The sequence below is a fragment of the Calypte anna genome, chromosome 20, assembly GCF_003957555.1.
Source record: "Calypte anna isolate BGI_N300 chromosome 20, bCalAnn1_v1.p, whole genome shotgun sequence".
In the NCBI taxonomy this organism is placed as follows: Eukaryota; Metazoa; Chordata; class Aves; order Apodiformes; family Trochilidae; genus Calypte; species Calypte anna.
In genome coordinates this window covers 8,518,603-8,546,495 of record NC_044265.1, presented here as the reverse complement: position 1 = coordinate 8,546,495, position 27,893 = coordinate 8,518,603, and the positions used below count along the sequence as shown (strand labels likewise).

The 27,893-nt window shown below is 38.4% G+C and overlaps 1 protein-coding gene across 2 annotated transcripts; it reads left to right on the top strand.

Moving 5' to 3' along the window:
* Positions 1–5: 5 nt before the first annotated feature.
* ZNF217 (zinc finger protein 217) lies at positions 6–27,888 on the top strand. Of its 2 annotated transcripts, none has more exons than XM_030463187.1 (6): positions 6–220; positions 14,324–16,094; positions 17,967–18,092; positions 19,040–20,632; positions 24,350–24,478; positions 25,782–27,888. In XM_030463187.1, exons 2-5 carry the CDS (start codon positions 14,699–14,701, stop codon positions 24,457–24,459), a joined length of 3,225 nt encoding a protein of 1,074 aa, XP_030319047.1. In that variant the 5' UTR covers positions 6–220; positions 14,324–14,698; the 3' UTR covers positions 24,460–24,478; positions 25,782–27,888. The 2 variants fall into 2 exon arrangements, with proteins under 2 accessions (XP_030319047.1, XP_030319046.1); XM_030463186.1 differs by lacking the exon at positions 6–220 and adding an exon at positions 778–948.
* Positions 27,889–27,893: the final 5 nt, after the last annotated feature.

Sequence of the window (27,893 nt, the reverse complement as noted above, 5' to 3'; positions counted from 1 at the left end):
CCTGCGCTGGCGGAGGGGCGTGACCTGCGCGCGGAGGGGCGTGTCCGCAGGCAGGGGCTGCCCCAGCAACAGCTGCCGCGGGAGCGGTTTACAAACAGTGCCCGAACGCCAGCGCCGCCGAGTCCGGGCTTCGGCGGCACCGCGGGCGGCCGCCCCCGCTCCCCTCCTCCCTCTACCCCCCACCTCAGGATGCTGTGCCGAGGAGGCGGCTCAGGCACAGGTGAGGGAGGGCTGGGGGTCAACTTCCAGGGGGGCTCCGGCCCCCCCTCCCCGCCTCCTCCCCCTCACGGGGGGCACCTGAGGGAGGCGCAGTCCCCTTCCCCGCGGGGCGGTCCCTGTCGTGAGGGGCTGGTTGTGTGATTGACCGTGGGGAGGGGGGGGAAGGGGGGCAGTTGCCTTCCGGGACCTTTTGAGGGGATCTGAGGGGTGCACCCCCCCCCCCCCCCCCGTTGTAAGGAGTGGTGGTGGGGAGCAATGGGACACCCCCCTCAGGGCAGGGCCGCCCATCCTCGTGTTGTCCCGGAGCCTGGGAGGCCGGCGAGGCACACGGACCGCCCCTGGGAAGAAGGGGGAGGAAGGGCAGGTGTGAGTGAGTGTCTGTGTGTCTGTGTGTCTGTGTGTGTGTGTGTGTGTGTGTGTGGACGCGGTGGGGAGGAAGGGCTGGGGAGGGGGCCAGGTGTGTGGCAAGCGGCCCATCCCGGGCCGCGACAGCCTCTGCCCTGCCGCGGCGGAGCGGCTGCAGGTAACGAGCCCCTCCCGCCCCGGGGCCGGCCCGGCCGCAGCGCCCGCGGGCGGGCAGGGGAGCGAGAGGCAGCGGAGGGAGAGAAGCCCTGCCCTCCCTCCTTCCCTCCCTGCCTGCCACCGTAAACTTCTCCCTGTCCCCGATTTTCTTCTCCTGACCGGGATCGCCTCCCCCTTCCCTGCTTCTTCCCCCCCCTCCCCGTTCAAGTAGGTGTCTCACACTTCCATTGTATACCTGGGGGTTTGCTTGGAAATTGGAGGCGTTGAGCCTGGGTTTTTTTTGGGGGTGCCTTTCTGCCGGGGTGGGTAGGGGGGGGGGTGGAGCGGGAAGAGACTATTTCTTTGTGAGTCAAAGATGTTCCTGGAAGAAGGATTTGTAGTAAGTGGCTCATGAGGCGGCGGGGGGTTGGTGTTAATGAAAAGTTTATTGATCCGTTTTACCAGTTCTTGTTTCGTTTACCTTTGTCTTCTGTAGACTAAACCTTTGCTGATAATTTCTGTGGCATCGTGTTTCTCTCTGTCTCTGCTTTTTTTTTTTTTTTTTTTTTTTTTTAATGACGAATAGGAAGTTTAGAAAATAAATAAATAATTCTCAACTGACTTCTTAAGCAACAAAAGACGTTGCCAAGCGAGAACAATAAAATTCTAGAATATCTAGAGATTGGATTTCAATCCTGTTCCGTGATACCCACTGGACTTTCTGTTTCTGGTTTGTTTTTTTTTTTTTTTTGGTTGGTTGGTTGGCTTGCTTTTTTTTTTTTTTTTTACTTCTCACACAGAAAACCTGCAGCCAAAATAAGGTCTGTATGTACCCTAATGAGCCATCCCATAAAATGTGCTGTGTGACACCCAGTAAGTATTTGAATTGATGTGTAATAGTTTTGAAGTGGTGGTGAACAAAAATCTTTATGTTGGGTTATTGATCCGCTGGTGAAAGGCGTTTGAATTTGAAAAGGGTTTAGTTTTGGGGGTTTGTGTGTTTAAAGGTTTGGTTTTTTTTAAGCCAACAAAATTTTTTCTCTTTCATTTGTGAAATGACCTTGAGAGCTTTAAAACTGCATCAGTTTCTACCAGTGGGTTTGAGGAGGAGGTATTAGCAGAAGGATCTAGTGAAAAATCGAAAATAGGAAAGGAACTGAAGTAGATGTGCTGAAATATTTTCTTGAAGAAGTATGTGAAAAGGGAAGTTTTTGTAAGGCTGTGAAAAAGAAGAGAGGGAAATAACGCAGTTTCAGATGCAAGGAGAGAGAGGGAGCATATCATTCTTCACATTTTATTAGGCCCTGAAATGCAGGAGTGATATGATCTGAAAGACACAGAAATAAAACGCCTAACTACAAGTTGAATAGCAGGCATTGACTTGCTGACCAATGCATACATGCTTGTTGGTTGGTGGGGGCTGGTTTTGTGTCTGCAAAGGTATCAGAACACAGTGCTATGACAATGGCTTGCAAATGCTTTAACGCCATGTTTTATTGCTCTTAGGAGCTCTTATTAACTGTAGGTTTGGGAATACGACTAATACTTTAATTTGTGATGTCTACACTAAGGTTTAAGCATTTCCTTGGATAATATAAAGGGACAGTTTCAAATAAGTGGGATAAACTGCATTCTTTAGGAGAGGGGGAGGGAAGAGGGAAAGGGTGGAGGAGGCATTTTTTTTTCTTCCCCTTTACTAGTTCTGTAACTGAGTCAATATTTTAAGGTCTGTAGCAGGAATGTGGCTTTGTGATCACTAATATTCTGTAGCATTTTCTAAAATGAGCAAAATTGTAATTTTGTGGAAATTATTTGGATTTATATCTCATAGCTCGTTCTTAAGACTGTGAGTTTTCAAGTTTTTTCTTTTTAAGTTTTCAGGATGATAAATATGAAAAACAAGTAACTTTGGAAACATGGTTATTACCGTGGTTATTGATTGTCTTGGCCTAGAGCCAAGCAACTCTTCTGCATTCACCAGAGTTGCTGATTTGAATTCTATAGATTCTTTTTCATATGTTAGCCTTTTTGAATCGTTAAACAGTATAGATAGCTATTAAAGAACAGTAGATCAGTTTTTAGTTAAGGTTGTTCAATTATGTCTTCATCGCTTTGGAGTTGGTTGAATGACTTGACATGAGATTAAGCACAACAAAAGAAAAGGCAGGGGAACAACAGCTGCCTTCCAGTACCAGAGCACCAGTGTTCTGAGCAGTTAAGCATTTTACCTTTTAGTATTACGTGGTGTCAGGTTTGAATGTTTAATATTTATATTCGTGTTTACAAGAACCTTAGGCATTCTGATAAAGCATCAGACACTTAAATCCTGGGTATTCGTGTTTTGGAGTTGTTTGTCTCTTGCATTTTTGAGAAAATTATCTGAAGATCTGATACTGAGGAGTGAATTGATCTCATTAACTTTTAAGACAAAAGTAGCAAACAGTCACCACTAGTTTGTACTTGTTTAGTTACTGTGTGGTAAGAACTTTAAGGTGTGTCCTTAATGGCAACTGACGATTCTTGCTGCGAAGCTTTGTTTATTTTAGGTAGATGTTTTATACAGAATTTCCAGTGGGACAAATTACTACACTGACTGCACTTACTCTTTCTGAAGACTGGCTGTAAGCATAAGAGAATAATTTTGCCATGCTGCAATCAGTATATATTTTAAAACTGAAGCCATTAAGTTTTGCTGTGTATTTTGAGGCTTTTCCTACTTCCTTTGTTTAAACATTCTTAAACAGTGCATATCATATATGAATTTAAAACATTCACATGGCACTACTGAGGCTGTGTTTAAATTTAATATTAATGCCTACCTCCTTGTTGATCAAAATAGAAAAAACATTTCTTTAAATAAGTGGATATTTTCTGGTTTTGAATGTGGTAAGAAAGCTATATTTGTATCTTGTAAACAAAGTTTCATATTAAGTAGTCTTTAGAGAATGGCTTCCAGGCTTTGGGTTAGATTCTTTTTCCTTTTTCTTTTTTCCTAATTTTAAGGGAATAATGGTTTTTGGTTTTGTTTTCTTGTGGGTAGGGGTGGGGAAAGCAAGATTTAGGGTAGGGGCTAGAAAGAGGAAGATAAAAAACTTTAGCACCTTTTATCAGACTGTCTTACACAAAAGGTTACTTCATTTTGGTTTTCCCTTTCACACTCCAAACCCACTTATTTCTAATGTTCAGAATCTGTCTTCTCCTTATTACTGTATTTTCATGCAGAACAGTGTTGATAGATTAATATTGGATTTTATATAACAAAGTGCCGAATTATTACTGTGATCAGAGGAAAATAATCTTAAAGGGAACTGTGAGTTTCACTTAGGCTTTCAAAATGGTGATTACAGTAAACTTTTAGTTACAAAAATCTGAGAGTTTGTAAGTAAGAAGCTCTGGGGACGTGTGAAGTAATCTTTAACTTCTCTTTGTTCTTTGGGACTTTTTGTTGTCCCAACTCTTTCTAACCTGGGTCTTGATTTGGAATTCATTGTCCTAGTAAAAGATTCCATACACTGTATATGTAAATGCACTCTCTCTTTCCTGTGTTATGAAATGCTGTAACTATCGCTGGCATATGGAAAGAACAGTCCCCCCTTCCCTAAGGTAAAATGGGCTGAGCTTTCTTTCTTTTCTTTGCAAGAAGCTGAAAGAAGAGTTTGACCTTTGAACTCACCCTCACACTTCCACACTGCTTTCAGGATGATTAAATAACCGAGGATATTTGCCTGTGTCTTGTGCTTATTTATCTCACTTAAAATGTTCTAATACTTAACTGTTGAGGTATTGTCTTTAAATATAGTAAGACAGTACAGTGCAGTTACAGCAGGGCTGCCATTTGCCAGCTCAGCCTTCTTATTTTTGAGACTCTTGATTTAGAACCTCGGCATTACTATCTAATACTCTCCCCACATCTCATATCTACATTAATTTCAAACCACCCTTTGGGTCATTTCTGATGACCCTTGACCTCCCTTTTTAAAGGTCACTTTAGTAACAAAAAAGTTTTTCTTTCTGGTGCATTAATGCGATCAGGGGATTCTGCTGACTACTGTATGCATGCTTTTAGAGAGATGTGACTCATACCACAAGAGATTTGCAGCTGAATACAAAAGTAAGGAAAAGGATATGACCAAGCTATGCAAGATTCTCAGTGTGTGCTGTATTTTAGGATTAAAAAAGCCAAACACACTTTCCTAGCCTAAATTTACCTAGGATTTTATGTACCTCCATACAGAAAGCTACTCTTGTAACAATTTTAATCAACTTCTTTTCAGAGTTATTCCTAAATAATCTTGTTTTGCTGGTGAAAACCTTTTTTAGGCCAAACCTTGGGTATATGTCTGTGGGAAGGAATATTAAAACTTTTGCTATAGTGATATGGCTTTGATCAGAGAAGGGTTTATAGCCTATCATAAATCTAACTCCTTTAATTCTTCCTCATTTTTGTAAGGGGTTTAGCAAGTTAAGTGGTATGATAAGAAAAGACTTTCAGTTTCAAAGTAAAACAGTGTATATGCTGAGAAAAAAATTAGTTACAAATCAAAAATATAGGTGACACACTTTAAAATGCAGTGTTTCAGGATTCATTGCAGAAGGTTGAATTATCAGACTGCCTTGAGAATTTGAAAAGGAAGCACATGAGGAAATGTGGCTAGAATGTGCAGGAAAATCTATGTAGAGCAGTGTGACTTCAAGATTTGAGCAGAAACCCATCCAAGTGAATAATTGACTGGATAGTGATTTTCTATGTGCTTAAGATTTTATGTAACTAAAAGTATCAAAGTCTGAGTTTGTTTATGTGCAATGGGTACACTTGCATTTTTCAATGTAATGAAGTGAGTGCAGTTTACCTCGGACATAAACTACGGGAAATTAAAGGCCCTTTTATTGTGCTTATACTTTATGATAGTTAAGAACTGGCTGGGTGAAATCCTTGAAAGCTTCTTTTTGTACCTGGGTAGAAAGAAGCAAATTAGATCCACTCCAAAGACTTAAGGTGCTTAGTTCCTTGTAAAGGAAACAGATGCAGAGGTGGTCCAGAGAAGCCACAATTTCTGTTTATCAATGTTTGTTTCTAATATTTTTTTCTTATACTAGTAGAATTTATATTTGAAACTGCCTGCTTGAAAGGTCAGTTTCTTGTGGATGCTAATGCTCCTTTTCTGGCACAGTTTGGCCCAGTTGTTGTACATCATCAAATACATCCCTTCAGTTCACTAGTGTGAGACAGTGCTGTGCCAGACAATTAAACAGGTTTAATCTCCATCATTCTGTGTGGGTCTCTGGAAGATTTCCCACCTGCATGGAAGAAAGGAGGCAGCTATTTGAAGTGTCTGTTTCTACCACTTTTCTATTTTAGTATCTCCAGTTGCTAGTCCAAGGGATGAATTAAGTGGAAGTAAATGTCTTTCCCTCAGACTGTGTAGCTTTTTCCATCTTTCAAGACTGATTTTTGCAAATACATAATTGTGGATATGTTTGAAAGTGACAACTTCAATGTCAGTGCTCTGCAGAGGAAAGGATAAGAAGTCGCTTTTTCTTCCAAGGTATAGGAGTTAGGTTGTGTTGGGTGAGAGATTGAGTTGAAACCAGGTGAGCACTAGGGAAGATTAATGACCTTAACAAAGTGAACTTCTTACAAATTCAAGAATAATAAAAGAACCTCTTTTCCTGTTATATATATATATAAGGGGTGCAACTTGCCTATAATTGGTACAGAGGAACTCCTGGCTCTTGAGTAAAAAGGAATTAAGTCTAATTTGGTAAACTTGAAATTTACCACTTCTTTGTAGTGGCCACTGGAGAGACCTAACATCTTTTTGCCAAGAAGTAAAGTAAAATTTGCTTTCAAGGTCTCTGAAAAGATCTTTCAAATGAAAGCCAAGACTAAACATAGAAGGCTGTCGATGTAAAGTAAAACTGACTCAACAATAAAAATGTATCATTCACTCTACCAGGAGAGTCTTTACCTGCTGTGGAGAGAACAATAAACTGTTTTGTAAGGTAAGGGGTCATTGCCAGTTTAAGTGCATGTAACCTTGATTTAATGAAGTTGCATCACCTTATAGCAGTGGTGAAATGTGTCCTGGACTTAACTAAAGTAGGATCACCCGTGTGTATTTCAGACTTTCTACAACAGGTATTGGCCACTTCACGTTGTCAAAAGTACACTTTGGCTTTGTGGTTCCTGAGAAATTCTCTCCTAATAGGAGGCAAAAAGGGGAAAAAAATCTGGCTGTTAAAACTGTTCTTCTGAACTTTAAAAGTCAATACTTATTTGTAGTGCTTCCTCCTTTAATGCCAAGAATTAGTCTCTTTTATATTTGCTCTTGCTCAATGGAGGAAAAGCATGTGCAAAATGATGCAAGCTTATATGTTCTGCTTTAAAAGGAATGATTACATCTTTTGATAGAAGAGGCATTCAGCTCACTGAGGAGACACATTCAGCTCATCCATCCTCTGCCAAAACACTGTTAGACATATAGCCTTCAAGAAAAAGGGACTTCAGGAAAAGGTTTTTTAGAGAAAGGATATCCTTTGTTTCTATTAGTATGGATGTCTGAAATGGGGGGAGGGAGTTTTCCTAATATTGTTCATTATTAGCTACTAGTTATTTTCCACTGGTGATTAAAATCCTGTTTGCTAGACTATAGGGGGGAAATTCATGTTATGTATGTATGTCTTATCTCTCTACAAAAAAACTTTAAACACAAAAGCTTTTTGAAGCATTTGTGGGGTAATGCTTGGGTAGTAGTAACATTCTTGCGTATTTTGGTATATGTGTCTGTTTCTTCAGTTCTTTTTTAAATGAATTGTCTTAGTATCATTGTGTTGGAAAGCACTGAACTGTTGTTGGAAGGAACAGTAACAGGAAGCCAGAGTAGTCTCTCTTAGGGTAAAAAGATAAGCCATGAAAGCCTCTGTAAGAGTTTAAGTTTTTGATAACTTTGAAAACGTCAAGCCTGAAGGATGAAAACTAACAAGGGGACTTAACGTTTGTAGATTTAGGGAGTGGAAATTCCAATTTGGGGTCATCTTTCATGTTCTCTTTTCAACCTGAACAGTCATCGTTTTGATCTTTCTTGCAACCGAAACAAACAACTCTCTTCCTTCCCTTCCTCCCCGTAAATCTCCATTTCCTTTAAAGAACAAACATGAGTGCTTTATCAGACCGAATTGTTAACAAACTTTATTTAAAAGCATTTTTGTATTTGAATACTTGGTATAAAAACGTGTGGATGAGAAACAGTGTTAGGTGTGCTCACGTGCTCCTCCATAAACAAAGAAATGCACTGGGAAGTTGTGTTAAAATGATATACTGTTCAGAGATAGAAGGGACTACCTCTTCCCTTCCCTAGAAAGCAATAGAATGTACAGTAATGAAGAGTAAATTATTGGCTTCATGTAGTGTGATGAAGGAAAGCTGACTTTTGCTATTCTGCAAAATAATGTTTTGTCTTTGCTGACTTTTATAGCTTTCCAGTTTTAACTTAGTCATAGGCAGATGGGCAATTCGACTCTTTCAGAAATAAGGTCACAGTGTATGCAGCAAACAGTGTGTTGTTTTCCCTAGATTTAGGGGCTATCCTTCCCTCACATTGGGGTAGGAAAGGCATTTTTGTCTAATACAGGAAAATGCCTCGTTGCATGAGACATGACATGGATGTGTTTCTTCTTAAATGGAGAAAGGAAGTTATGTGGTGGCCATAAAACCCTTAATATCTGTAGAGAAATACTGGAAGTGTCATGCTGTGAATGTCTGGAAATCTGACTGGTGTTTTGGAGCAACTGGTAAATGAGAACATCACAAGGACACTTTGCTTCACCATCTGACGAACAGGCTATGAAGGCCAAAGCACACCAGTACTGCTCATAGAGTGGAGTCACTGTCACTGATGGGGTCTGCAAACACTACATATACAACCCAGGATGCTATAGGTGCTGTCTTGAGAGTCTGGAGCTCTTGAGTATTGTTAGAAATATATAAAGGTGTTAAAATAACTTGTGGTTTCCAATAAACAATCAGCAGTATAAATTTTTCTTTAGCAATACCAAAGAGCAACAGCTTGCTCTGAGGTATAAATATACCAAGAAAAAAAGTGTTTCATGTCAAATTACCCTTAATGCCCTGAAATTTCTTGAAACCTGAGAAAAATGGAAGCTTTTTTGTTCAGTTGGGGTTTTTTTCTTGATTTTTTTTTTCTTTTTTTTTTTTTTTTTTTTTTTTTTTTTTAGAAGTGGAATAAATGTTACAAGAAAGTTTCTGAAGTAGGCACAGTATAACTTAAGGCAGTTAAACCATAGCAGCTGGCTCTGGGGGTCTTTTGAGTGTTTCTTCCTCTTTGCCTGACACTGGATTATGTTGGACTTGAAACCTTGTGGAACCTTACTTGGTTGTGGAATAAACTTTGGGTACTTGTAAAGCAATGATAGCTTTGCTACAGGCCTTGAATTTAAGGATCTGCCAGCAGTTGGTTGTGAGCAGGTATCTTCCAAAGTAACTGTTGTGCACTTAGCTGTAACCCCTTTTGTTTTCTCACTTCTGTTTTTAAGAAACTGTTGCAGCAACTAGGATAACTTCTGTAATTGTTCCAGTTTGCTTTTTACAGTTTAACAGTAATTGTGCTAGCACAAAATTCTAGGCACAGTTGCTTTTCCTGTTACTAGCTATGCTGCTTTTACTCCCAGTGCTCTGTAGTGTATAAAATAGGAATTTCAATCGTTAGATTTTGCTATTCTCTGAAAGGTGTGTCTAGAATTTTATTACATATTCATGGAAGTTTTGAAATTCAGGAAGTACAGATGCAATAGAACTACAACTGATATGTCATTTCCCAAAGAAATCTTTGAGACTCTAATATGTTCTCTCAGGTTGTGTAATTTAATAAAAATAAATGAATTTTTTCTGTAGGGACTTAAAAGCTTTCTCTGTTTTAATAGTCCATTCATATGCAGCAACTTTTTGGTGTGGTTCTCAGGTTGTGTGGCAAGTGCAATGCAAACAAGATGTTCTCATCTGTTCAGTTCAATATTTGTATGCTTTGCAGTGTTTATAAATATAATGAGTATTGCTGCAAACTTGTTGAAACATTTGACTAAAGGCCATATAGTCAGATGCAACTCAGTTGTGAACTGAAGTTTGCTAAGTGCTCAGACTGTTGAAAGAATAAAATAGAGAAAAATGGGATCCTGCAGATGAGAAGAATTTGCCACTTCTGGACAAGGTGCACTGAGCAAGGCAGGTTCCTCCTGCCCTGTCCCTTCACCTCAAGGCAGTTGCAGCAAACAGGGGAACATGTGGGCCCTGGACTGTGGTGTGAGATGCATGCTGACACTTACAAATGGATAGAGGAGTCAGAAGTCAAGATTTCTTGTCTTGCTTTAATGTGAGGAGGGATAGTCATTCTTTAGTTTCAACCTTGAGTTAATACGTAGTGAATGAATCGCTTTTCAGCTATGGGAAAGATTTCCTGTTTTGTTTTATTCCTTTACTCAATATCTCTGACTGATACTGGTGTGTCCTGTCTGTTCTTTTGTCTTATGAAAGTGAAAGAACAGAAGAAACCCCAGGTATTGTATTGTGTTTAGCTAATATAGAGACCTTCAGCCACAAACAGTTACAGTGCTGTTCAAAGCTGCAGGTTGTCCACTTTCCCAAGGAATCAGTGTTACAGAATTAAGGCAATTCTTAACAGTTTTGCTGCTGCTTTCAGGGTTCTGAATAACAGGAATGAAATAAATAATGTTTTTTGGTTCCCAAATCCAAGGCATAATACCATCTTCACTAGGAAGAAGGGTTTTGATAATAATGGATAAAATCCTAGTGTAGATATTTGGGTTGTAGTTTTAGCATGTGTTAGCTTGTCTAAACAGTGAGAGCTTAAAATCATGTTTACTTCTAAAAGCCATATCAGAATGAAGTGTGTAATCACCAGGTATAAAAATAATACTGAGTTTTGTAGCTCCCGTTCTGATTCTAGTAGTATCATCCCTTTTCTTCTCAGGTGAAATAATATTGTCTTACTGCATCTACAGTTTTCTTCAGAATTGCTATTGCAGTTTTTTTTTTTAGTCCATAGATACTATCTCCTTGATAGGATGGTGCTTACAATTGGTGGTACATCTAAGAACAATTGTCTGAGCTGCATAAAGGCATTTCAGATTCCTTAAACAGGAATATCTTGCTCTGCTTTGCAGTGCTGCCTAGAGGATGAGCTGTGGCTAATTCAGAAGTGCACAGAACCTCTTGTTAAAAACAGTGAAAGCTTGAAAAGCATTCATCAGCTAACATGGGTTAGTGAAGGTGCATAAAGTGCTTTGAAGAGTTACAGAAGTCTCCAATGGGTTTGTTCAAACCTATTTGCACTTAATAAATTTGGATCCAAACTATTAAACTTCAGTCATGATCCGTGTGTTAAAGTGATGTGCTTTGTATTTATAAATGCAGTTTTGAGGACAGGCTTAGCTTTTTACACACCTGAGTAATGTCTGCTTTAATACATTTTAATAAGAGAAGATTGAAACAGATGTGTTTTCAAAGGGCTTGCCAGAGAAAAAGTTATTGATTGAGGTGAGTTTTTCACACCTCAGTGACCAAACTAAGGCCTTCTGTAGGTTTCATCTTTGTCTGTCCTTTAAGTTCTAATGAATCTTGAAGCATGCAGTTTTTACAAAATGTTTATGTTATCCTAGGTTAGGTCTGAGTAGAACTGGATCTGGTGGCCTTTGTTACAGACATGTCTCTAATACCTTCATCTCATCCCAGAATGCTATGGAAGCTAAGGGATTCGGTGTGGATTTCTGCTGGTTTTCATTTGTTTGCTTTACAGTGGCTTAATTCTTGTTACTCTGTTGTGTGTATGTTGCAATGCCACAAAGTGGGGAGCATAATCTTTTCTGTGTTTGTAGACACTAGCAAGGAAATAGTTGATGATGAATCTCAGCAACTTGGTACGTGGGACTTTAGGTCTGACTTTATATCCCAGAAATGTCTTTGGCCTTTTGTAGGATGGTTCTTACAACTATTACTGCATAGTGGCTCTGAATGTAAATGCATTTAACTCGTAAATTTGTTCAATTTTTTAAATATCACCTGGATATTTTTATTGGTGTTCAGGAATCTTTCAAAGTTGCTGTTCATTTTTGGTTTGCAATGAAATTATTTTCAGGCAGATATTCACCATTTATGCTATGAGCTTTGCCACAGCATGTTATCCTCTAGTGTAAAAAATGCCTCTTTAAAACTACAGTAGAAGTAGAACAAAAGAGCAAGTTGAAACATGAAGTAAAACATGTGAACTGGCACCCTTTGATATGTTTTTCCTTTTGTTTTGCAAAAGGGAAAGCTTTTTTGAATACTTCAACTTTAGACTTTTGTTATAGCTTCCCGATAGCGAGGTGAGTGAAAGCCAGAAACTCAAACCTGAATGGGGCAGGTAGAAAGGCAGAAGCAGCAGTAGAAGCCATTCAGCAGTGTCTTACCATAGACAGAACCTGTGTATTATAAAAGATTTCTGAGCCATTATGCAAAGAGGAGGAAGTGCTAATCATGGCAGTGATAAGACTGAAAATGGGACTGAAGGGTGTAATTAGAAAAGAGATTTTGACTGCAAAAAATCTCCATTCTGTTGTTACCAACCTGTCAGGCAGTGGATTTTTCCTTCTACACTCTCTAACCTACCCCCCAGGACCCCTCAATATATTTTTTTTGTCCTGTATTGGCATTCTGGAGATCTTGTTTACTTATCTTCATTAGGCTCCAGGATCTTGTTGTCTCCGTAATGGTGGGAATGATGCTGCTGCCTTTTCAAATTAAAACCAAAGTTTTCTGAGGGCAAGGCTGCAGCGAGTGGGTAAAGTGTTTGAGATGTTGGATCTTGAATGTTGGCTGTTCTGTGGTAGGTAAAGGTACCCAACATAGTGGAAAGCACAATATCAAGTCTTGGGTCTGTGGATAGTTGCCTTTTTACTTCACCTGGTCAAAGGTCCTGACCCCCAAAGCTTCATGGCTGTGAGACATACTGGGTCTGCCTGCAGGTGACCTGACAGGAGAGTTACCTGAAAATATGTTTGGGCCATTGAACTGTATGAATTAATGTAGGAGTTCTGGTTCTGGTGAGGGATTTCTACTGAAATGGTTTAAAATTTAATGGCTTAAGACCACCTTCTTCTGTCCCAGCTTGCATAAGAGGCTGGAGAGAAGTAACCTTAGGTGCTTAGGTAGCCTTAGGTACATCTGCTACAGCTGCTTGTCATGGAAATCTCTAGCCTGAAGTACTCCAGGATTGTATTTGAAATGTAACCCTTTCTGAAATAGAGCAAAATATTTCCCTTTTTTCTCTTCTCTTAAAAAAAGCAAGGCAGAGGTGGAAGTTAAGATGAATTTTAAAACCCTACTTTGCCCATACTCCCTACTGCTATTTAGAGCTGTAGAGCATATTGTGTTTTTGAGATATATTAATTCAAGTAATGTGAATAACTGGTCGGCTGCCTTTTATGAAATAATTTGAGTCAAATGCTGAATGCTTTACTTTCATGAGGTATTCATATATTTGGAAACATGCTTCATCTCAAAATGATTCCTCTTCAGTTCATTTGGTCATGTATTAGTTTGGTAGATGTTCCTGTTTTCGAAAAATTTGATCAAGCAGAGTCCTGAACTCCACAATAAATATTATAATTTAACCACACAAAGGGTGATGACCATTAATTGGCATTTAAATTGTAGATGTGATTAACCATATTACAATTCTTTTTAACCTTGTGGAATCTTAAACCTTCCATTTTGAGTATAATTAAGCAACGTTTTTTTCTTATATGTCGTTTGAGACTGGAAGCATGTTCTTTTTTAAGTGTAATAGCTGGCCTCTTGAGGTGATTTAAATATTAGACTGTTCAAGAAACAGTATAATCAGTTTATTTCAAAATTCAAGGTGATCTAATTGTACCAGCCCCAAATTGTCACAGATATCTTAAATCTATGGATGATAGTAAGAGCTGTGAGTAGTGGTATTACTGCATAGATCTTACATGAAGACTTGTTCTGACTTACTGGGAAAGCTAATTCCAAACTGTCTAGTCTAGGTTTAGGGGGGAGAGGGAGTATCCTGCTCAACAGCCTTTAAAGAACAAGCATGTGAAGTTTTACTGTGCTTCTAAGCACTGGTTTCACAGGTTTGAGGAAAGCTTACTTTACTTTGTTGCATTGGCTTGTTAGGAATTCAGCAATGTGTGTATCAAAGTGTAGTTTCAGCAGCTTTGTGTATCTGGGTAAGTGTAGGTGCAGGATAGATGGGAGACAAAAAGCATTGGACAAAAAGCATTGTTTTTATTTAACCACCTTAAACCAAGTGCAGCTAATGGAATACAAGGATGTTAACAAGACCATGTTATTTCAACTGGGGTGGGGAGAAAAGTAACCAGACTGTTTTCTGGCTGTCCCTCACTGATGATTTTTTTTTAGAAATATGCCTTTTGTGTTCAAGAGAATTCAACAGTTTCTCTAGTCCTAATGTTTTTGTTATATGTATATAATATATATACCCTATAGAGACCTTACTTGTCTTTTGAAAAGACTGACTGGCTGTTTTCTTCTCTTCTCCAGGTGCTGGAGTTCTTTGTGGCACTGATCTTGTCCTTGAGAGTATTTTGCCCCAATGCAAATATTTGAAATGTTTATACAAAAAAACTAGGAGCAACTGACTTTCTACCAACTTGAAAAAATCAGAAGAAAACCCTCATTCTGTCAGCAAGAGATTCGACAGATACAGTTTAAGTGATGTGTGAACACAGATAAAAAAAAATATTTTTTTTTTGCTTGTGAAAAAGAATATTTTTCCTGGCAGAGGTCTTTTAGCTTCACAGACTTGTAAGTATATGCTGGAGAACTTTACAAGTGTCCTTATTGTGACCAGTGAGCATCCCCAAAGAACTGAAACTTGACATTAAAACACATAATAGGGAACAGAAAGTAGGAAACATGCCAACTCAGCCCCTCTTGGCATACATGGAGGGACCGGATGGAATAGCCAGTACCGTTGGTGCACAGATGGAGAGTAATGATGCCTCAATGACAATAAAAGGAACAAACACAATTTCTTACAAAAGCTTGCAAGAAAAGTTTCTCATGCAAGCAGAGGGATGCATGCCTCTGGACTGCATGTTTTGTGACGAGACTTTTAAACATCCTGAAGAACTTGGGAAGCATGTTTTAACTCAGCACAGACCCACTCTTTGTGAGCCAGCGGTTTTGCGTGTTGAAGCAGAATATCTTAGTCCTCTAGATAAATGTCAAGTAAGAACAAATTTGCCTTCACCAAACACTGAAAAGGACCGTGAAGAGCTTAGTTGTGAAGTTTGTGGACAAACATTTGATGAGGCTTTTGATGTTGAGGCACACATGAAGAAACATAAGGATTCTTTCACGTATTGGTGTAATGTATGTGGAAGAAGATTTAAAGAACCGTGGTTCCTCAAAAATCACATGAGAACACATACTGGAAAGCCTGGCTCTAGAAACAAGCACCAACAATGTTCTGAAACCCCCATAACAATAAATGACGTAGTGCAGGAGCATGTAACTGAAAATGTAACGTCCCCTTACAAAATCTGTATGGTTTGTGGTTTCCTATTTCTCAATAAAGAGACTCTAATTGAGCACAGTAAAGTGCACACCAAAGAATCAGTACCCAGTACTGAAAGCCCCCCAGTGACTGGTGAATCTAATGTAGAGGAAACGTCTCAAAGAGAGGAATTTTTGCAGTTCTTGAACTTAAGACCAAAATCAGTTCAAGAAGATGACAGATCACTAAAACCTGTGAAATGGATTGCTCAACTAGATCCTTTCAACACTTACCAAGCATGGCAGCTGGCTACCAAAGGTAAAGTTGCAGTAGGCCATGGCCAAGTCAAAGAACCAGGGCAAGAGGGGAGTACAGACAATGATGATTCATCCTCTGATAAAGAAGAACTTGGTGAAATTTGGAATTCAACTAAAGGTAGCCAGACTGAGACTACAGGAAAGTCAAAAGTCAAAAACAGCAATTATACAGGGAATGGAAACTTATCCCAAGAGAAACTGAAACATCCCGGTGGTGAAGTGCCTTCTATGGAGATGGATTCAAAATTGTCCCAGAACAAAGAGAAACCAACACACTGTTCAGAGTGTGGAAAAGCCTTCAGAACATACCACCAGCTGGTCCTTCATTCCAGAGTACATAAGAGAGACAGGCGGACTGATGGAGAGACTTCAGCTGCTTCAAGGACATATTGTGCTGATATAATTGTCACCCTGGATGAAAATGGAGCAGGAGAACGAATAGAAGGAGGCTCTGAAGATGGATCTGAAGATGGGCTTCCAGAAACAATTAATCTGGGTGAGTAGCATTTTGAGCACGTAAGTTTGAAATGGGTGTTGCTGTATTGTTTAAGGAACTCTTCAGAACCAAAGAATGTATCTTAACTTTCTCTGTGACTGTCTCCAAGCTTGTCCAGAGATATGAAATACTGTTGTGCAGTGAGAAGAAAAAAATAAGAAAGGTTCTGACACTGATATTTTTGAGCTGTTTGTTTTTGTTGGGCCTTCTTGCAGCTATTTTTGGGTGAATGGAGTAATTTGAATAATATTAATAACAGTCTAGGAAAAGTCACTACTTACCCCTTGGCTTGCTCTCATATCTGCAAGATTCTTAGTTTTACTGGATGCTTTTTAGTGTTGTGTATCCAGCACATGTTTTTAAAAATAGTATTTCTGAAGAGATGATAGCAGTTTCACTTTTTTTTCCCCCCTGCATCTTGTAAGAAAGGGCAGAAAATGTCTGGTGCTAAATACCATCAATTGTTAAGGTACTTAAAAGTACAGAATAATTCCAAACTTTTTCTACCAAGCTGCATGTTTCTTTTGAACAGTATGTATCTTGACAGTCAGAACCAGAAATATAAAATTAAAGGAATAACAAGAAGTCTTCTAGCTAACTCAGTACTCTTGTGAGTGACATGCTTTTGAGCCTGCATTTAAAGAACAGGCACTTGCATAATCTCTAGAAAAGACACAATGTACAGAATGTCCTGGCTTACACGACTGACTTTTCCATTTCTGGTAATGTGCAGCCCTTTATTTTGCCTCCAGTAACAAAGGAATGGAATTATTACCTAATGTTAACTTGTTGTTTTGTTTCTCAGTGTCTTATCCTAAAGTACAACAGCTTTCATTGTGAGATGCTGAGTCATGCTCATTGAGACGTTATCTGTTTGTTTAAAACAGCTCTGGCTTGTCTTAGCCTTGGTTAACATTTCCAGTACAGAAGCTTTGGAACCTGTAGGAACTTCAGAGGACAGTTTTAAGCTCTATATCACGTATCTAACATCTGAGTTGAGCAAAATTTCTCCTTCCTTCTTGTCCCACTGTAGCTTCCAAGCCAACTCTGATTTGGATGTTTTACTGAAGTTGTGTTGATGTTTTTTCAATTCAACCTGCCAAAGAAATCACGTTTATTTGAATGGTTCATTGTGTGTAAGCTTTCTCCCCTCTTTTGTTAGACATTATGCTGTACTTGCCGCCCTCCAGCGGTAACTACTGCTCCTTGCACTTGGGCAGAACCAGTTTTTAATCTGCTAATTCGCTCCCTGAATGCACAGAATTTCACAGAATAGCAACCTGTCACTTTCTATTCCCATTTTTCTTAAAAGCTTAAGCATTAATACTACTAGCGAAAGAATTTTACTCACTAAATCTAAAGATGTTGTTATCCAGGCACAATACTATGTTGTTTAGTGTAGGAATAATAACAATAACAATAATAATAAAAACCCATCCTCCTCTCTGCCTTTCCTTCCCAAAGAACCTTCCTGTGTCTTGTCATGGTGTACAGAGTGGACTTAGTCTGAATCATCACACTTGCACTTAATAATTCAACTATTCCCTTCATTAAAAAGAATACAATTTATAACCTGTATGAATTTTTGAGCTAGGCCATTCTCCATCAAGTTCCTGTAGCTTAGGACACTGGGGCTTCTTCATTGCACCAACCACAATGTTATTCAACACAGACAGAAACCTTTTTAACTCTTTTGCTCTTTGGTGGCTAAGTGTGCAGCAATACTGAACAAAAGATGCCCATAGACTGCAGTGTTGACAGTAGTTCATAATTCTGTGCTTTTCCTTAAAAAAATAGAGTTACTTACAGTTTTAAGTGAGACTCCAAATTTGTATGTGCCCTTTGTAATTTTAGCTCTATTTTCTTCCAAAGATAAAAATGAAGATTGTTTGGAAAGAACAAAAGTTAAAAACCTTGGAGCCTCCAGAGAATGCAGCTATTGTGGAAAGTATTTTCGCTCAAATTATTACCTCAATATTCATCTCAGAACTCATACAGGTAAATGGGCTTCACCTCTGTGGGAGGGGAGGAAAGTCTCCTGAATCCAGCTGAATGGAATGTTTAGCTTTGCTTAAGAAAAAGAGATGTTGCCTTGAAATTATTGTTACTAAGAAAAAAGTTTTTCTTGATTCTTCAAAAAAATTAAGTTGACCTTTCTTAAAGGGATTATTTACCTAAGTGTAAATTGTTTTAATAGAACTAATTACATTAATACTGCTAAGAATGCTGTATGTTTTAAAACTTGTTTTTGGAAAGATATAATTTTAAATGATTTTAATAATAATTACATTAAAATCTTTCTGCTTTTAGCTGTCTAGCAAAAAGTTGGTAGTGTGGTGTGGTTTTTGTGTATGGTGGTTTTTTTGTTTTTTGTTTTTGTTTTTTTTTTTTTTTTTTTTTTTTTGTTTGTTTGTTTGTTTGTTTTTTTTTTTAAAGGCTATTTCCCAAGTACTAAGTTGATTTTCTGCTAGTTTCTGTTACCTGGGAAAAAGTGTTTCCTTTTCAGTTCAACTTTTTGTTTTCCATAGCCAGGCAAATTCCTTCTTTAATGTATGTCCCTGTTTCTTTTGAAACAGCTCTATTTATAGATGAACTGTAACATTTGTGTTGTTGAATAGCATACTTTTGCTATGATCAAGGGCTACAAATTGCTGGAGTTGACCCACAGCTATACTTCTTGTTTATCTCAGCCAAACATATTGTCAGCTACCATCTACATACATAGCCAGTGTGTGGAAAATCTTCATCATAGCCAGAAGATGTCACTGTAGTTAGTAAAAGCAGTATGAGGCAGTTGTTTAAATGATTTAGTTTAGTTTGAGAATTACAAGCATACGGAAGGGGAAGGAAAAATCTATTTTACTGTTTTGCAGTCTACGTTATTCCTTTGTCTTTCATTGTACTCCAGACTTAAAATAATATTTGCTGATAAAACTGTGTTTCAGGTGAAAAACCGTACAAATGTGAATTCTGTGAGTATGCAGCAGCACAGAAAACTTCACTGAGGTATCATTTAGAGAGGCATCACAAGGACAAGCAAGCTGATAGTGCAGCAGATGTGAAAAGTGACAGCAAAGTTTCATTACAGAGTCAGGAGACTGAGATGTTGCTGGTTGCTGATGGTGCTCAAGAAACCAAAAATTCGAAGAGGCTTTTTGATTGTGCCAAAGATGCTGAGGGCTGCACACACACCAGGCAGCAAAAGGAAGTTCTGTCTTTGAACAATGCTCTAGGCAGCACAGTTCTTTTAAAAATGAAAAACAATTCTAGGGAATTCAGTAAAGGTTCTGTTTGTAACAATTCAAATCAAATACATGAGAATGTGTCTACTCCTTACCTGGATAAACTAAAGGCTGAGAAAGAAACAAAGGATGCTCAGCCCAAAGTTCGTCATAAAAGAGAGAGAAAGGCTTCTGTGGCATCAGAGGAAGATGATGTTCAGTATGTTTGTGCTTTAAAGGATGGAAAATATGTGAATGATGTGCTGGAGTATGCTGAAAACTACAAACGCAAACATTTGGTGGACTCTCAAGAAAAGCCCTTGAACTTATCTGTTGGGACCTCACAAGAATGTTCAGTGGTTTCAGCTAGAGGCCTCCCAGCTCCCAGCACCTGTCCCTTCTGTACTTACAGAACGTTTTACCCAGAAGTCCTAATGATGCACCAGAGGCTGATGCACAAATACAATCCTGACACTGTTAACAAAAATGGCTGTAGAAGCAAGGCTCTAGCTAAAGCCAGACGCACTGGATGTCCTCCAGCTCTGCTTGGTAAAGATGTACTTCCTCTGTCTTATAATTCTAAGAGAAGTAAGGCTTCCCCACCTACACAGCAAAAACTGGTGCAAACAGGGAAAGCCAAACAATGTCAACAGCCACAGAACAAAGTCCCTCTCTTTTCAGTGACTGACTCGAGCAGCACAGTCCCAAGTAACCTCAAGTTTCATAAACAGCAAAATAGTGTTGGAGCTCAGGCAAATAACTATAGGCAACCGCAGCAAGAAATGCACTCCAGTTCCAGTGTCTCTCCAGTATTGGACAGAGTAAAAAGATCTGAATCTAAACTAAAAGCTCTGAATGTCCCAGTGTCTCAGACTGGTCTAGTGAGCAGCAGTATGAATGGAGCTCTCGACTCTCACCTAAACGAGACTGCCTGGTCTTGTCATCAAGGAAGAGACTATCTTTGTAGTAAATCTGTGAGCAATGTAAATCTAGACTATGGTGAAACATCTTCTAAACGAATGAAACCCAATCCATTAGCTATTGAACACATTGACTCTCCTGTGGCTAATTACAGAAGATATGAAATGAGCAGATACCGGGCTGTGAACAGATATGCAAATCTGCTACCTCAGGAATGTTCTCGCACCAAACCTGCATCCTCTGGTTTGCCAACCAAACAAGGGCTTCTGAATTCAGATGATGCTGATCCTCCTAATCTATTGACTGTTCTCAAACCCTATGAGCCATATAGCTCTGGATCACTTTACAGTTCTAGTGGATCTAGCAATGGCCAAGTAACCAGCTCTACAGTAGAAGGTACTGTATCTCCTTCCTAGTTAATTGTCTTACACCATTACAAAGGAAGGTGAATGAAATATAAATACATGCATGTGCACTGTGAAATACAGACTAAAGTTATTTTTTGCATTCCACCTTGGACTTCGAAGTCCAATGACCTTTTAAAAAGTCCTTCTGGCTGGGGAATTAGGTGTGAAAGATCTAAAGAGGGATTTAAAGTTCCTCTAGTTCCCTCCTGTCCCCTGCCATGGGTCTCTGATAGCAAGTATGCATTGTTTGCTCATCAGATCACTCCAGACATGTTAACTAATCCAGGATATGGAATGAGCCTTTCTGCTTAATACACGAGAAGTCTTGAACTGTCTGGAATATTAATAAGGCCTCATACAAAAAAAGGCAGTTTCATGTACAATTGTTCCCTTTAGTTGCAGAAAGGGATGTATTACAAATCATAAAACTATGATTTTAATCTTATGCCTCTGTTCTTCAATGGGTTTTCATAAAATTCATTTTTAATAGGAACAGAATACTTTGTTAAATCAAGACAAAATATTTCTGCTACTCTAATTATGGTGTCTCCTTGCACTAAGTAGTAATGCTTTGTGGAAAATTCTGGGCTTGGTAGAGATAAATATTTTGAGACATATCTGGAAAACTTTGGTACTTGATGTAGTACATGCTTTTTCTGGGTTGTTCTTAGCCATCATGTATAAAATTTAGCAGGAGGCCAAGATTAAAAGGTGCTAGGTGATATTCAAGCAGTTGTCTATTTCTAAAAGATGGTATTTATGACTTAGCTGAGGTCAACATGGATTTAGATATAAATATAGGACTTTAAATTTCAAAATAAGGATCCTAATATAAAAAATGAATAGTGTATCTGTGCTGTGTAGTCTTAAAGTCTCTACTATGTTCTTGCACTCTGAATACTTGCACTCTTTGGAAGCAGTAAGATTATTCTTCTGAAGTAGTCTGGGCTCATAACAAGCAGGGGTGTGTTACCTTAGGTCAGAGCAAACTGCAAAATACTAAATCTGCATCTAGTTATGTGGCAAAAAATATTTGCTAACTCTGTTTTGTTTTTTGTTTCCTTGTTTTCGGGTTGTGGGCTTCATTAAATATTCAGACTTGCTAGTGGGCTATGGAAGGATTAAGGAAAGTGTTACAGTTCTGTGTCCAGCTTGGGTAGGGAGTGGATGGAGGAAAAGCCAGCATCACAGCTGACTCACTGAAGAGGTTGTGAAATGGAGTGAATTCCTAGTTTCATGATGAGTGTTGTCTGTCTCTTATGCACTGTACCATGAATTGCTATGAGGAGTGTAAAATGGGCACTAGGGAATGCATAGAATGCAGAGGGACAGACAGAAGGACAAATGTTGTCTTTTATTCCTACTGACCTGAAAGAAAAGAATACATAGAGGTTTTTTATCTGAGCACAGTCATTCATGCATTTGTGGAAACTAGAGAGCTTTGCAAGCCTTTATTTATTTTCAACTGTTACTAGCTAAGAGCTTAATGTGTGATCTCTCCCTCTGATGGAGGACATGACTGTCTCTAAGGACTTCAGGATGTTAATTTGCAGTGAGACAGGACTTGTGCTTCATGACATTGCTATCTGTTAACAGATAAAACATTCAGGGTTCTGAGGGAATGCCCATGATGCTGTATAAAACCCAATTAATTTTCATGAAATCAGGAAGGGGGAAATTAAACTGTCTTCCAACTTCAACCAGCTAGATAAGAGTAGTGTGTACCTCAAGGACTAGGTGGTGGGCAGCGTCTTACTTCTTTCCAGCATTAAGGAAATTATCTTATTTTGCCAGTAGTCTTAGTGAGGTCAACTTATTGAAGCAGCAGTTGATGCAATACTGTTTTTAAAAAATGACTCAATTGGAATCCACCTTGTTCTTTTGAAAGTTCCATCTGTCTGCCAGAAAAATCATAGTGGCAGGCTTATTTTCTTCTTTGGCACAAAGCTGGAGACAGCAGCCTGTAGACAAGAACTTTCTACTGTTTCTTATTTAGAGCTCTGAAAACTTACGACTGCATCTAATTTGATGGTATTGTTGTCATGGAAATAAAGATTTCATTGCTTGCTACGTAGTGCTGTCTCAGGGCAAGAAAAGCAACTTTTTAGGGCTGTTACCTGCATTGGAAAGGCTTGTGAAACAAGACTGCCTCTGTGGGTTTTCATAGCAAAGTCAATAAAAGCCCTGTGCAATAACCTGTAGTATTTTAAGGATAATTTTCTAATTTCCCAACCATTTTAACTAGAAGTACTCAGCCCAGACCTTGATAGTTGTTTGAGAGGTTGGAGGGTGGCAGAGAGACAGACTTCCTGGTATTAGAGTTTTAATGTGGGTGCAGACAGTGAAGATAAAAGCTTCTGCATTTTTTTTTCTTTGTTTTGTTTATGTTTTGTTAAAAAGCTGAAGCAGAACTCTTTGTTAAGAGGTGCAGCTCCTCAGAGATGTATATTGTGAGATACTATATGCAACATACTGCAGGTGCAGACCTGCAGGTTTCTGTAGTATTTTTGTTGAACTCTAGTGATATAAAACATCCTGTCAGAGCCTTTCTTTAAGGGCCTCTGTGCCTTGTGGCGACATTATTTAGGTCCTACGAACATGTTATATTGCATGTTAAATGCTGGATCAAGTTGTCATGAGAATATGTTCCACTTGGCAAACTTGATTAAAGCATGATGCTGTGTGTTACTGCTTGTAAGCTCTGCCATTCTCTGTTGCCCTGAAGAGACAGAAACATTCTGAAACCACTCAGTTTGTGTTATTTTCAAATTAGTTGCCTTTGCAACAGCAACATGCTATCAAGGATAACCTGTTGGCTGATTGATCTGGCAGAGGCTGCAAATTAAAGACAATTGCTCATGACACACTCGAATGGCTTCGTAGATTCTGTTGAAATATTAATTTAGCTTTGCCATTTTAATTTAATTAAAGCTTGCTGCATTTTTTCAATGCTGCATTTAAAGCTTTCATGGAATATGGATGGCAGTTGGGCTTTTTGTATCCTGTGGGAGTAATGATTCTTGATTTTTTTTCCTTAATTTCATGAAATGTTTTTGACTGCTTGCTTAAGCTAATAAGACTTAATATGGAACAGGCATTGATTTCACATGTATAAATCTGAATTAATGATCTCAGATAAACATGAAATTACCTGTATACTAGATTGAAAATTGCTTAACAAAGATCTTCAAGTAAATGTGTATTAACACCCTGTAGGTGTCACAATTGCCATATAATCTATTATGGGATTAATGTAGTATACCTGGCTTTCCTGATGTACTTATATGCAATAATACTATTTTCAAACATGCAAAAACTGCATCCATATGGAGGCATCATTCTATAGATTGTACCTCTTCACTTAAACCTTCTTCAAGTGAAGCCTACTGTATGATGAGTTATCAAAGTTATTTCTTTCTTGCAAATAAGCGAAATCTGGAGACATGAACATCACCTGTGTGCAGCTTAGAACAAAGTTGTTAGTATTTGCCATCCCTCTTGTCTTTGTTCTGAATACTGAAGTGCATATCAGCTTTTAATGGGACCAGGGATATTTTGTCTTGGGCCCTGCTCATGAGATGGTCTCTGGTAGCATTCGTGTTATTCTGGGATTCTGGATGCTAATGTAAACCTGCTCACAGTTCAATGCCTGACCAATTAGATTAGGATGAAAGAATTCTAACTCCTCTAAATTTATTTTTGTCAGGAAAGAGATCAGTGTCATACCAACACTTATCCAGCAGCGTGCTACAAAAGCGAAGTTACGAAAGCTTCATTGGCAATGCACACTTTCGACCAAGCGACAAGAAGACTTAATCATTCACTTCAAGCAACGGTAAACAAACCTTGTGAACTAATTGTTACTTAAAAGTTGCACGATGTAATCATAACATCAAAGGTTGCTGCATAGCATGATGAGAGGTTATGAAAGTCTGAACCACAACAGCTGAAAATACAAACTCCCCCCCTCTCTTATGAAGTCAGCCAAACACTGGCATAGCAGCGTTAGTTATTTGGAATAGTGGTAATGATTTGAAAAAAAAATTGCATAGATATACCTTTTCTAAAAAACTTGGAAGGGCTGACATTAGATAAATGTGTTAATTAGTTGTAATATCAGTTGGAAGTGTTAAACAAAAGGGCTTCTCCCCTAAGTCAGTATATGGGGGTGGGGGAATATCACATGCAGAACTAGAAATGAGGGGAGGTGCCCGTTATCACAGCTCAGGAATCCTGTGAGAGCTTATGTTGGTTAATCCTCCCTGAAAATGTAGATATTACTCATTTTACAACTTCTGAAGATTGCAAGGATTTCTTCAAACAAGATGACTCTTCTTGGATTATTTAATAGGGAAGCAAGGGCTTCTTGATAGCTCCTTGACAGTTTATCTTTGTGTACTGGAGAGGTTGTTCCAAATAGTTTTTCCTTTGTTTGACTTGAGGGGTGGGTGAAGCCTCTGAGGGAAACAGGTCAAGTGAAAAGACAGTCTTGTGTTCTGAATTCCCGTGCTTCATATCTCCAGTTCTGTAGCTCTATCTTGGAACTTAAAAACCCCATTGTGTTTGCAGTGTTTTTAGCTGCTGAGGAGATAAGTATTCTCTAAGACTATAAATAAATATATCTGCATCCTTTTTCAAACCTAGAGCTGCAGATAATTTTCCTCATTCAAGTTTAAAGGAGATATGTCTTGAATGCTGTGGCACCTGGACCAGCATGTACTTTTTTATGGCAAGATTTTACATATCTGGGTAGCAGAGCTATCTGACATCCAGTTGACAGCTTTTAAAATAGTTTGCTTTATTTCTTGGTATTCCTCTAATCTTTCTGCTTTTATTGTCCTCCTACTAAGCATATTTTTTGCCTAGTTCTGCTTTTTTAAGCTAACTCAATTTCCTGCCTGTATTTCTACTCGGGGCTTGAAAAATCTTCAAAAGTAGACTTGATTGCCAGATTTTATTTGGCAAATAGAAGACACAGACTTATGTGACAATATTTATTTCTAAATACACATGCAAGGGTGCAGAAGGAACTCCCTTTACGTTTTAAAGAAACTCTTCACAACAAAGAATGTTGTATTATTTATTTTATAGATGTATACCACAAAACTATTTTTTTCTTTTCTTTTTTTCCCCTCTAGGTCTAAGGACACAAATGCATGTTCTATGGAGTTATACCTTGCAGTTCATCCCTTGAGGAAAAATAATTCGTGAAAGCTACTGAATTAAGCTGTGATTGTACTGTATATAAAAACACTACAGTTTTGTAATACTGGTTCTGTTAACATTTTGTACCAAATAGCCATAAAAAGTAGTCTAAACAATTGGGTTATGAAGGTGTGTGGAGAATGTATATCTTGGCATTGACCTTTGAGTATTTTTCATTAGAATTAATTGACCAAATATTAGGTAGGAATTATATTTTTACATACTTGAGCGCTGCTGAAGAGTTTCTCTTTGAAAGAATATATAAACATTGCACCTCAGGTAAACTGTAGATACAGAAGTTGAAATCCTGTTGGCTTAATGCTCCTTTTTCATAAGCATAAAAGTTTCTCATATTTTTTTTTCTTTTTCTGTTGAACTATGTTAGTTTTTTAAACTTACAAATAAACTGTCTGAAACTGTCCAGTTTATAAATGTTGTGAACATCTAAGAAATGGTGCTGACATTATGCTCATCTGCCTTGTATGTGTTAGGACCAGAATTTGTTGGAGGGATCTGTTTCCCTGGGGTTGTTTCCAGCATATTTTTAAATGCAAGGATGAGGCAATACTTGACATTTGGATTTCAGTATGGCATTCCTGAAATACGGTTGGATTCTTCTCTTAGCATTGGCTGCAGTTCTTCAAAGAAGCCTCTTAAACATCTCTACCAACACACAAACTTTTATAGCAGAAAGTACCAAGGACTTCCATGAGAAACGATACTAATCTAAATGTTTCAAGTGTTTAGTTTTGTACTAAACTTAATGCAGTTACATTTAGAAGAAAACTACTTTGCACCTTTGTCCAAACTGTAAAGTCACAAGCAAACAGACTTGCAATATCAATATGGGATCTACAGACTTCAAAAGGGATGTGGCTGTGGTGTAGCCTGCTTGACTGTGCTTGGAAGCTCCTTGATGTTGAGTTTTAGCATCTACTGAGTGTTTAAATGAGAAATAGGCTGTCAATGGGAGAATATCTCCTTTTTGTGAAGACAACAAGAGTTTTTTCTAATGCACAGGCAGTTTAATTTTTGTAAAGGGAAGATGGCCAGTTACCAGCCAGTAAAGCAGAATTGTTGCATATTTTTGACTTGCCTTCCTAGTTGCTTCTCATAAAGCCCGTAGCTCAGAGTTAATTTCTCCTGTACCTGGCTTTGACTTCCATATATTTTAGTAAAACAGAAAATGAAAAATTTTGCACTGTTCATTTTGCTCTCTTACCTTATACAGCAAATGTAAAATAGCAAAACCTAGAAACTCTTTTTCATTATGCAACTTGAGATGTTCCAGTTGTATGTCTTAGTTCCTGTATATGGGACCTATTTTTAATGTCTCTGTAAACTGGCAATGTAATGAAGTGCTGTGTATCAGGAAATTGTACACTATTTACCTTTTTTCCTGTTCATAAGCTGAGCCATATGTACATAATCTAGATTTTTGTTTTCCTAGTTTTGCACTTTTATAGCCTATTTTTTGAAGATGAATTCACTTGGAAAATGGTTAATCTATTTTTTTGCGTGATCTTTCAATGAGTCTTATAGAATGCATGCTGTAACTATCATCTTTGTACCTTACAGGGTTCTGTGATTAAAATGTATGGGGCTGGTTTTTAAGATGTTTCAGCAAACAGACCTAAGGCTTGTTTGTTTTTAATCTCCCTTTGTGCTGGTACAGTTTCCTCAAGGCTTTTTTTGGTAGATATCTTGGGGTTGGAATGAAAATGGACATGAAGACTATTTCATGGCAGCACAGCCCTGTACTTCAGAACACACTTTGCCCATCAGTATTAACTATTGGGATACTACTGGTCTTCTATGTTTCTTTGCAAATAACAGTGCATATATAGAGGTACAAATTGTTGATTTTTTCTTTTTTTGTTTTATGTATTTATTTCATTCCATTTTGTTTTATTTTAATTGTTGAAACCAGAAGTTGTCAAGCAGTAGGCACCCATTACTCATTTAATTTATGATGTATTTCACTTTAGTTGAGTATATTATTACATGTGGATGTAAATATAGACTTGGTGTTTTGCAAAATTGGT

Coding starts and splice junctions, on each gene's coding strand:
- ZNF217 (XM_030463187.1), top strand. CDS start 14,699: ATGCCAACTCAGCCCCTCTTGGCATACATGGAGGGACCGGATGGAATA. Junction 18,093..19,039: donor TCATCTCAGAACTCATACAG/GTAAATGGGCTT, acceptor ACTGTGTTTCAG/GTGAAAAACCGTACAAATGT. Junction 20,633..24,349: donor AACCAGCTCTACAGTAGAAG/GTACTGTATCTC, acceptor TATTTTTGTCAG/GAAAGAGATCAGTGTCATAC.